General features: G+C 48.0%; 1 protein-coding gene across 1 annotated transcript; it reads right to left on the reverse strand.

Annotated features, from left to right (window-relative positions):
- Window positions 1–208: 208 nt before the first annotated feature.
- On the reverse strand, window positions 209–10,181 carry TMEM222 (transmembrane protein 222). The gene is made up of 6 exons (XM_006883467.1): window positions 9,947–10,181; window positions 5,268–5,352; window positions 3,505–3,536; window positions 1,821–1,917; window positions 1,593–1,723; window positions 209–443 (listed from the first exon to the last, which is right to left on the reverse strand). Exons 1-6 carry the CDS (start codon window positions 10,141–10,143, stop codon window positions 356–358), a joined length of 630 nt encoding a protein of 209 aa, XP_006883529.1. The 5' UTR covers window positions 10,144–10,181; the 3' UTR covers window positions 209–355.
- Between the last annotated feature and the right edge of the window lie 329 nt (window positions 10,182–10,510).

The following is a 10,510-nucleotide window of genomic DNA, read 5'->3' on the forward strand; positions in this document are numbered from 1 at the left end:
GCCTGGTGTGGTAGGCCCAGAGGCCCTTCCCTCTGCTCACTGGGCACTGAGACCAAGAATGACACCTGATATGCCAGAGGAACTGAGGCAGGAGGAGCCCAACAGGCAGTGGCTCAGCTGGAGCAGGAGGGGTTCTACAAACAGGAAGCTAAGGCCTTCCCAACAGAGGAACAAAGAAGGTATCCCAAAGGCAGAGGTCACAAGCCCCCCTCCCACCCCACCCAGCCCAGAATCCCAGTCAAAACCAGAAGGCTCATCTCTGCTTTTGGGGTCGAGGAGAAAGATTCTTGAACTAAAAGGGATGATAATAGCTGCCTCCTCAGGAGCTGGTGGGTCTGAGAGCACTGGGCAGCCATCACCGCAGGTTAAAGGCCAGGCTGACGGTTAGGATGATGCCCAGGAGAAGGATAAAGGGCAGCCAGGTCTTCACGAAGGCCCCGACACTGACAGGAGGGAGGAGAGCATAGGTGGGACAGGCCAGGCAAACACATGTGCAGCCCAAAGCCCCTCAAGGCAGCCTTGGAACCCCCCTTGACCCCTAGAAAGGGCTGGGTCTGGTGCCCACCATGGACAACAACCAACCACAGTCCTGGGCAGGGGCCATCCCGGCTCCCAGTGATCATCTACCGACACCTTGTTGGGTAGTCCAGGAGATGCGGTCACCTCTCTGGACTTCTGTGGCTTCCCCTACAGTCATTCTTGCCTCTAAGGAGATGTCTCCAATGGGAGGACCAGGAACCTAAGCATGAGCATGGAAAGCAGGAGGTGGTTCTGCCCACTGGTGGCTGGGAGTCAGAGACTCTGCATTGGTCTCTGTGTGATCATGATTACACATTCTCCTCCCTCTTTGAAGTGAGGACACAGGCCAGGGGCCTATGAAAGCTTCCAGGACTGAAAGATTCCCAAGAGTCTCCTTTCCAGAAAGTCTTATGGATGAGAGCAGCTAATAAAAATGTAGAGAGAGATAGCTGGACCAGCCCAGGTCTGGGTTCTGTGATGGTGATTCTGTGGGACCAAGGCTAGTCACTCAACCTCTCTGAGCTCTTTATCTGTAAATCAGGATTAACGCTTTTGCCTTGAAGGGTCAGAAGACCTTACAAAGGTCCTCCTGGTCCACCACTGGGGTCCTCTTACCCAGATCAGACTAATGAGAGAATTAGAAAGAGGCCCTGTGGGAGTGTCACTTCAGCGGTTAGACCCATTCCCTCACCATCCTCAGCTGTTCACTCTACTTGCTGGGAAGGCCTAGAGCTCTGGGAACCTCCTTGAGGGGCTGCATTTATTCCCTTATGTTATAGAAGAGTTACAGCTTGGAGTGGCTGTGCCAGTTACCCAAGAGCTCACAGTGAACATGTAATAGAGCCAAGCTTGGGATCCAAGTAAAGCTGGACTCTGAGTCCAGTGCTCCTTGCCTCAGTGCTCAATTTTCCAGGAACTCAGCTTATAATCTTAGAACCATCAAAGTTCCAGCTGGCATCTGCTTTTCCTCTTTGCTGGCTGAAGGACCCCAGAGAAGGATGATCTTGTTGGGCCCATTGGAAAGAGCTCCAGTGGAGGGCAGCAGTGGGTGGGTGGCATACTGACACACTCACCTGACGTACTTCCCATACAGCAGGCAGAAGAAGCAGAGTGTCACCATGTTCCAGTTGGTGCTGTTGTTATAGCGCATCAGGTTCAGAGCCAGCGCCACATGTGAGTGGCAGTTGTCGCAGCAGAGATTGTGCTAGAGGCACAGGAAGGGCTGGGTCAGGCGGGGCTTCGGGGACATCTCCTGTCCTGGAGCCACCCCGAGGAATGCCTGCCTGTCCCAGCCCACGTACCATGCGGTGCTTGTACTCCTCAGAGGCGTCATGCACAGCTGTGTCCCACGCATTGGGCCCGTTAGCATACATCTGAGCAGGGTCCAGCTTCCAGTACCTGAGGGACAGAGGGGTTCTGGGCACTAGTTCTGCTCCTTTGTGGACACCCAGCTTCACAAACGTTCCCTGATGACTGCTCTATGCCAGGCCCCATGCGCAAGGCTGAGGCTGAAGATCCAGGGAGTTGCGTAGCCAACCTTGAAGACCAAGTCACTCAGCCGGTGTTTTGTGAGTTTTCCTCGAAGTAACACCTCAGTCTAGTCTGAAGAAAGAGAATTTAGTGGGGCCTAGAACAGGAGGGCTGGTGGCCTGGTTGGTAAGGAATTGTGCTGCCAACCCAAAGTCAAGCAGTTCGAACCCACCGGCTATTCTGCGGGAAGAAGATGGACAATCTCCTCTCATTTAATTTACAGCCTCTGAACCTGCTGGTAGGACAACTATGACTTGGTTCTGACTTCATAGAACATTAACAAGATAATGAGGCGAGGGGCATACCAGGCAGAGGGAACAGCTTGGGCAGTGAGAGGCATAAAGCTGTGCAGTATATACCTGAAAGCAGTGATTTTGTATTACTAGGGATTCACAGGAAGGAACAAGGCGACAGAATATTAGAGGTTAGTCTAGAGGTGTAGGCAAAAGCCACATGTACTAAAATGTCACAGAAAGGCATCTGACTGTCAGCAGGCATTCAGCCCAAGGTCTCTCTAATGGTTTGGTGGGAATAAGGAGGAGAGAAGATCACAGAGCTAAAGTGTCATAAACCCCAAGCTGGATGAGAACTACTGCTCTCAACAGAAGTGCCCCACAGGGATTCAGACAAGGAGTATCGGGACCAGAGCGCCCTCTGGCTGCTGTGTGGGGCATGGCTTGGCATAGGAGCCCAGGGTCAAGGAGCTATCAGTGAGACAGGACAGCACCCTCGACTGGAGTAGCTGAAGAGCCTTAGTGTGGACATGAGCGACCGTATTGGGATAAAACAGCCTGGCAGCAAACACCTGTCCAAGAAGTCCTTGGATGTGACCTCCAGCTGGCTGAGGAAGTGAGAGTAGGAATAGGGGAGCACACTCCATACGGTCCTACTATCTGGGCATATAAACTCCTTCCTGAGTCCTGGGTTTGTCTGTACCGTCCAAGGGCTGCCACAGGTGGAGCACCAGATACTGTTCTGAGTATGAAGCACACAGCTGGGGTGGGTCTTCAGACAGAAAAAGTGAAGACGAAGAGTTGCAAACCAAAGCAGTAAAAATTCAAGTTCTTTAATCCTCACCAAACACGACTTGCCAGCAGTCTGGTTTGTGTGCCCTTTCTGAGAAGCAAAAGATAGTCTAGGTTTTGGAATGAAACAGAGGTGGGTCCCAGCCTGACCAGCTCCTACCTTCTGTCTTGACCTCTTGTCCTTCCAATGGAGTTAAAACCCGACCTTGTAAAGTTGGGCCTAGATGATCTGTAGGCAAAAGTGCTAGTCCTGGACCTGGCAGATAGTGGGCGCTTGGCACAGGGTTGCTATACCCTGCTGGATCCTGGCTGTCCCTCCCCTCTCCGCCTGTCCTCAGGGTATTGACTCTTGCTAGGACTCAAGTCCAGCTTGTTGCTTCAGGCAGGAAAAACCTGGCCCAAGGGCTGGTCACAGGTGTTCATTACTTACTTTGCAGGCTTCCCAAATGCCATGTTGTCTTCCTGTAAGGGACAAGAATCTGAATCAGTGGAGAACTTGTATCCAGCCCAGCGGACAGTCCTGGGTCAGTAGTTAAAGCAGTGACTGAGAAGTATGTCAGGGGCATGGGCTCTGTGCTGCAAAAAGTACAGTATTTGAGGTGCCAGCAGCAGCTTTTCTGTGGGAATACAGTCATGCAGAATATACAGGGCACCACCTGGGGAGATCAAGACCTGGGCTCTGGGTTTGGCCGTGTGGCACCCAAGTAATTCTTTGGGCCTGATAGTTTCCAAGTTCTGTGGTCAAGCTTTTCTGAGCTTTGATCAAAGCGAGGCACCTTTCTTTGTGGTGAAAATGGTGGCAACCCTCTGACTTCTGGCCCAATAATGGTGGTCAAGTAGCTCTTATCTCTGTATGTGGGGCAAAGCAGGGACGATGTGACTATCTTTAGCGTAGAACTGGGGGTAGAGAGCTTCCAACAAGAAAGGAATTTCATCAAGGATATGAACATGTACGGCTAAGCACAACTGATAATAGTGCATCTAAATTCCAAAATCAATCTCCATAATAGTCTATGTGTTTCCTATTGCCAAAGGGGCCCTTTAGAGTAGTGAGAGATCTTCACCCTGAAACCTACAGCGTCCCTTTTCAGCAGGAAGTAGCTAAGAGAATACGCCATCCCCTTTTCCTTATGAATCAGGGTGAAGTCTCTCTCAGGGAGGAGTGATAGGGAATGGCAAAGGACACACTGACAAAGGAGATTAATTAGAAGTGGCTTTGACAAGCACTGTGGCAACTGGACAATTAAAACAGACTTTCAAGGGGGGGAAAAAAAGAACGAACTGGGGAGGAGGGTAGAGAAAATAGTCCAACAATGAATGAATGAAAACCCAAAATCTCTGTAAATGTTCATTAAAATTAATAAAATTTAATAATAAAAAAAAAGAAAGGCATTTCAGCCAAATCCTAAACTTATTACAATAAGATCTAGGCAGTGGGAGCTACGCAGAGAAAGATTCTGGGTGTAGAATTAGGGAAGAGCTAGCTGGTCAAGATGAACAAACTGCCTAGAAAAGCAGTGTCCTGCATGCAGTGCAATGCTAGTTATCACAAACATATAAAACAAGGAAAGCAACAGGAGTGAAAGTATTTTGAAGTGGCAAAGTCACAGCCACTATCCTGCCTAAGTAGGATTATGGGGACTATTAACCCACAGATTGGAACCATCACAGCCTATTGCTCCAGACTCTGATGGAGATCAAGCAGCAACCTGGAAACAAGGAAGACGATGCATGCTCATCTAGAGCAAGCCCACTGACCCCCATCGTGGCCACATCCCTGGGAACACAAGGTGGTTCTTTCTAGAAACCCCACCCAATTTTCTCCATGGCCAAACCCGGCGAACCAGTTTCCCCCCACCTTGTGACTCCCACCTTCTGAAGATCCCGAGATGTAGTTCCTGGATGATCTGACTCTCCACTCTTGCCTCTAACCCCTACCCATGTCTCAGTACCCCAAGGGTGGGGACAAAAGGCTGGGTCAGTTACTTAAGAATCCTTCTGGACACACTGCCCTCCCGGCCTGTCCTGGAGGCAAGAGAAGGGGAAAGGGGTCAAACACTGATGAGGGCAGAGGGACTGCTTGTTATCTGCATTCTCCTGGATCTCAGGACAGAAAGCCTGCCTGTAGGCAAGACAGGTCAGCCTTCCATTTCAGCCTTATGATCCTTCAGAGGGGGAAGAGTGTGGACTTACCGAGACAAAGTAGGGGCCAGCAAAGTCCCGGATAACTCCTGTGGATGTGCAGATGCCCATGTGGCCAATGATGGGGAAAAACCACCTGTAAGAGAAAAGGACAGGGAAGGGGAAGTGCTTAGGGGGGACTGTCTGTTGGCTAAGCAGGTATCAGGTACTCTCTATAGGAATATAATCTGTGGTATAATTGGTGGTCCAATGGCGCTGGGGAAATGCAGAAGGGGGCAACTGCAAATGAACTGCATGATGAGATTACACTGCACCTCATAAGAATGGCTATGACTAACAGGACTGATGACACCAAATGGATTTTAGGATAAAGAGCAACCAAAGCCCTCATTCATTCACTGCTGGTGGAAACAGAAATTAAACAGTCTCTACCACTTTGGCAATATACTCTATGTCTCAGTGACTCCACTTCTGAGAATACAACCAACAGAAATAAGTACAAGGTCTACAACAACCAATATAAGAATACTCAAAGCACCTTTATACAAGCTAGGAGGAAATGAAAACAAAATATGAATGGAATATTGCTCTGCTCTGTAAATGTCCCTCAGATCACAATTTCCTGAAAATGCAGAAAAAATGCATTTGCTAAAACTCAACTTAAAATTGTGTATGTAAATCTGTTTCATAAAGCTGACTAAAAAACAAAAGTAGAAAGAATCCAAATGCCCAACAACAGTAAAATGGGTAGATAAATGGTGGCAGTCAGTGAAGCACTGTACAATAAAGAAGCAGAACACACTTTTGCTGCACTTAGCAAGGCCTCTGACAGAAAAGTCAAAACACAAAATAACAAAGAAAAGAGAAAAAAAGAATAAAACAAAAAAAAGCTCAGAACACAAACTTACTGCCATCGAGTCCATTTCAACTCATGGCGACCCTCTAGCGGGCTTCTAATCTTAATGGGAGGAGACTGCCCATCTTATCCCCTCAAAGCCACTGGAGGTACATAGCCTTCTGTTTGGCAGCCCATCTCACCACCAGAGCTCCGTCCTAGACATAGGGTTGAACAAAAGAAACCTCACACAGGGTTGTCATTGTTGCTGTTGAACTAACTCAACTCATAGCTGAACCTCCAGTGGGTTCTCAGAGGCAGTAAACTACACAGGAAGAGACTGCTCATCTTTCTTCCTCAGAGCAGCTGGTGGATTTGAACTGCATGTCTTTGGGATTGCAGCATAGCTTCCGACTGCTAGGCCATCAGAGCTCCCTTTACATAGAGTACATGAGAATAATTCTGTTTACCTGAAGGTCAAGAAAAGGCAAAACCAATCATTGCTGCAAGAGGTAAGAAGTGCAAATAACAAAAAATAAAAGAAGGGGGGAAAGGTACAACTATCCTTGTGGTGAACTTGCCTGGTAGGGGCACAAATTGTCCTTTGGCGGGTGGCTACATGAGTGAACATGTGCAAAAATCCACTGCCTGTATACATAAAACTTGTTCACTTTGTAAAGTAATTTGCAGTGGCGGTGATAGGGGAGTTAGGGCAAGGGGTGTCTGAGGAAATAACAGGAAACAGTATTTACAAGGGAAGAGACTAGGGTTAAAAACTCCATGATCTATGCCAAGCCCTAACATCATTTTTTTTTTAAAGTCATTCGTATTTTTTAAAGTAAAATCTCAGGGGGTTCTGGCGGCACAGACTGTAGTAAGTTGTGTTGCTAACCCTAAAAACCAAAAATATACAGGAACCTCAAATGTGTCAGCAAGGAATGGGGGCTGGAGATTTGGCAGATGTAGGTCTATCTTTGGGCCACGTCAGTGTGAGCACAAAACACCCCATGAGAGGTAAAGGGGAAGTCGAGAGAGGTGCTGCTCACGAGCCAATCTGAGGGGCCGAGGCGTGGACAGCAAAGGGCTCCACAGAGCAGGTAGGTTTTACCGTCGTCTCAGTGTAGGACTGATATCAACAGGTGGGAAGTGAAACTATCAAGGAGCAAAGAGTGGAATGTGTCAGGGAAAAAAAGAGAAGTGTCTCGAATAGACATGGGGTATGAACAGAAATGGGGTGCAAGTGTCTCCTGGCCTAGCTGGTGGGGCACTCTGTGATTCCACCTCCTGTTACGCCAGTCCTGAGAGCAAGGTGCTACTCCACAGATGGGGTTTTTGAGAATGGTGAAAAACCAACAAGAGCTAAAGCCAACAGGTCATTTTTAGCAAAACTGAAATTCCTGATTATCCTTCCCGTTTCTACTCATTAACATTTAATAATATTTATTACACAAAGCACTATCTGAAGTTCTCTTGTTAACTTGTTTACTGCCTACTCTCTTCCATGATATAAATTTTATGAGGCCAAAAACCCAAATCAACTCATTCCAACCCTCAAAAACAACCTTCTACCTGGTTTCCCAGCCTGTAAATCTTGACAGGAAATGGACCAGCTGGTAGATATAAATTATTGACCTTTTGTTTAGCAGGGTACCATGTAAGCAACTATGACACCAGGGCACCTTGAAACTGATGAAAAAAAACTTGAATTCACTGCTGCTGAGTCAGAACCAACTCAGAGCTGACTCTTCCACTGGATTTCTGAGGCTGTAAACTACACTCACACCTCTTTACAGACTAAACCACCAGAGCTCAAACAATACAACAGCAGGACCAAACTTAACTAATCACACCAGTCGTCATCGAATCCTAACAACTGTATCGTACAGAACAGAATAGCCCCGTAAGATTTCTGACACTGTAAATCTTTATGGAAGCAGATTGCCACATCATTCCCCTTGAAGAACAGCTAGTAGGTTTGAATAATCTACCTTTTGGTTAGTAGTCCTGTGCTTTAATTACTGGTTAGGCCAGTGAATAGGTATTTTCCCCATGTTATGAGTGAGAAACTGAGGCTCAGTAGATAAGGTGAGAGGACATGGCCAAACCCCAAATTTCCTATCTCCCTTGCTCTTTTCATTCTGTAGGTTTTCAAGAGGTAGCGGTAGCAAGAGAGAAAAGGAAACGGAAACATTCTAGTCTAAATATCTTATTTGTTTTATTCACCAATTCTCATCACCTACAACTATTCTGTGCACATCAGAATCACTTAGCAAATGTTTTAAAAGAGCAATGACTGAATTAAATAAACATATTTTTGTAAAATTTTTATTTTTAAAGGTCAGAGTTGGATACTCTTAAATTAGAAGTATTTCAACTTAATAAAAAAAAATCATGGTTTTATGATCTGTAAACATACAAAGGCAAAAAGAACCCCTTCTCCATAGCACCTACTGCCTGTTTCTGATGTTGTTTTTGTGGACCATGGGGTCGGAAATGACCCATGGCTGACCCTCCAGCAGGTTTTCAGAGAGGAGATTGGCCATCTTTCTCCTGTGGATAGTATACTTTTGTGTTGGCACCAAAATTCCTTACCATGGTGGCCTAGTGGCAAGAAGCTGCACTGCAATCCTGAAGGCACACAGTTCGAGGCCACCAGCTGCTCTGTGGGAGAAGGATGGGCAATCTCCTCCAGCGTGATTAACTGCCTCTGAAAACAGGATGGTGGAGGGTCAGCTATAGGTCGGTACTGACTCTACAGTTCTCAACAACAAGAAGCCACCAGAACTCCTGGTTTCTGATAGAGGGAACAAATCTATCTTTTCACGTGAAAGCAGATGAGATTTAGTCAAAAGACCGCTAATTATGGAGACTTTTAATTTTTGCTTTTGCTCATTAGCCTTGTATTTATTTGGTTAAACTACTTAATGGTACCAATTGCTCAGCTTCTTTATCTGAGCTCCTAAGAAATTAACAGAAATTGACTGAAATGAACAGGTATTAAGGGCAAAGGCAAATTGTCCAGACTATTGCTGTCAAGTGACAAGGATGAAGCAGTAAAGCAAACCTGATTAATCAACCTGGGAGCTCCTGGCTAAAAGGTGGCATCTGTCTTCTCTTCTGACACATGGGCTAGTGGCACAGAAAGAACCTTTGCCTCGGAAGCTGACACATGGAGAACAGGTGGCAACATAAGAAGCAAACACCTTGAGCCCTAAACCCTAAACCCGCTTTGCAACTGAGCTGGTATGTGATCTTCAGCCGCATCTGTGAAGCAATGGGCTGAATTCCTAGATCTTTATGGACTCTTCTAATATTGACGTTCCAGGAGTCTGTGAGGTCTCAGTCTCATTTCTAGACCCAGCAGATGTGCTGTGTATAAATAATCAGTAAACACTTGTTCTAGGAATGGACAAACCAATGAATGAAATGAAGCTGCCTCCTCGGATGGAGAATGAGCACCCACAGCTCCCGTTTCCCAGCGAACTACAACTGCCTTTCTCTCCAAACAGACCAAGCGTAGGAAGGCTCTGGGAGCGTAGCCCGTCGACTGTTGCGCTGCTACTAAAGATCGCATCTGTCATGCGGTTCGAATCCACTGGCAGATCGGTAGGAAAAGATGAGCAATCTCCTCCGATGCAATTTACAGCCACAGAAAGCCAATAAAAGGTTATGGGTCTGATAAGAGTGAGATCAGGCGTAGTGGGCGGGGAACGTGTCCCATTCATCAGGGTGGCAGGGGTTCTAGTAACTCTTGGGAGTACGGACTGGGCCCGAGATAAGGTCCAGTGAGGACCAGGGCAGAAGCCTTGCCCCTGGCCGCCCAAAGACGTTGTGCGAGTCCAGGATTTTCCCAAGGCCCTCTTCGCCCCCAGCCTGACGTCGGAGGTAAACTCACGTAAGCACCGGGATCGGCGTCCACACCACACAGTAGGGGAAACGGCTCCGCTCCACATCCATGGCACCACCACCAGAAGCGCGAAATTGCTTCATGTCCGTCTCGGCCGCCGTCGTCGGCGCCTCCACTTCCGCCATCCCGGGCGGGAGTGCCGGCAGCGGTAACAGGAGCGGAGAACTCCCTTCCGCTTCCGCCATGGCTGCGCGCGCCCCGCTCGGGCCGGCTCGCTCGGCGCTGCTCGGCTGGTGGCGTCACTTCCCGGAGGCCGGGTCCGCTCCGCTAGGCCTTCCCCCGGGAATTGGAGCCGCGTGTCTTGGGCCCGCCCAGCTTCTCCAGCTTCCTCGGTACCCGGCGTGGGTTTAGTGCTGCCCGCATTGCGTGGCAGCGGGAAAGACTCCATGAGGTAGCTCGAAGTCTACCAATGGACAAAGAACTCTCTAATGTTGTATGATGCGGGCTCTTAAAAGGTGGTGTACGTGTCTTGAACGTTATGATGTGTTTCTTGCCCGTCAGACACTTGACATGCTTTGTTTTTAATCCCCATAAACTGGTTAGACATGCGAA

Source organism: Elephantulus edwardii, unplaced genomic scaffold, assembly GCF_000299155.1.
Source record: "Elephantulus edwardii isolate Elephantulus edwardi_28Jun2011 unplaced genomic scaffold, EleEdw1.0 scaffold00028, whole genome shotgun sequence".
NCBI classification, from domain to species: Eukaryota; Metazoa; Chordata; class Mammalia; order Macroscelidea; family Macroscelididae; genus Elephantulus; species Elephantulus edwardii.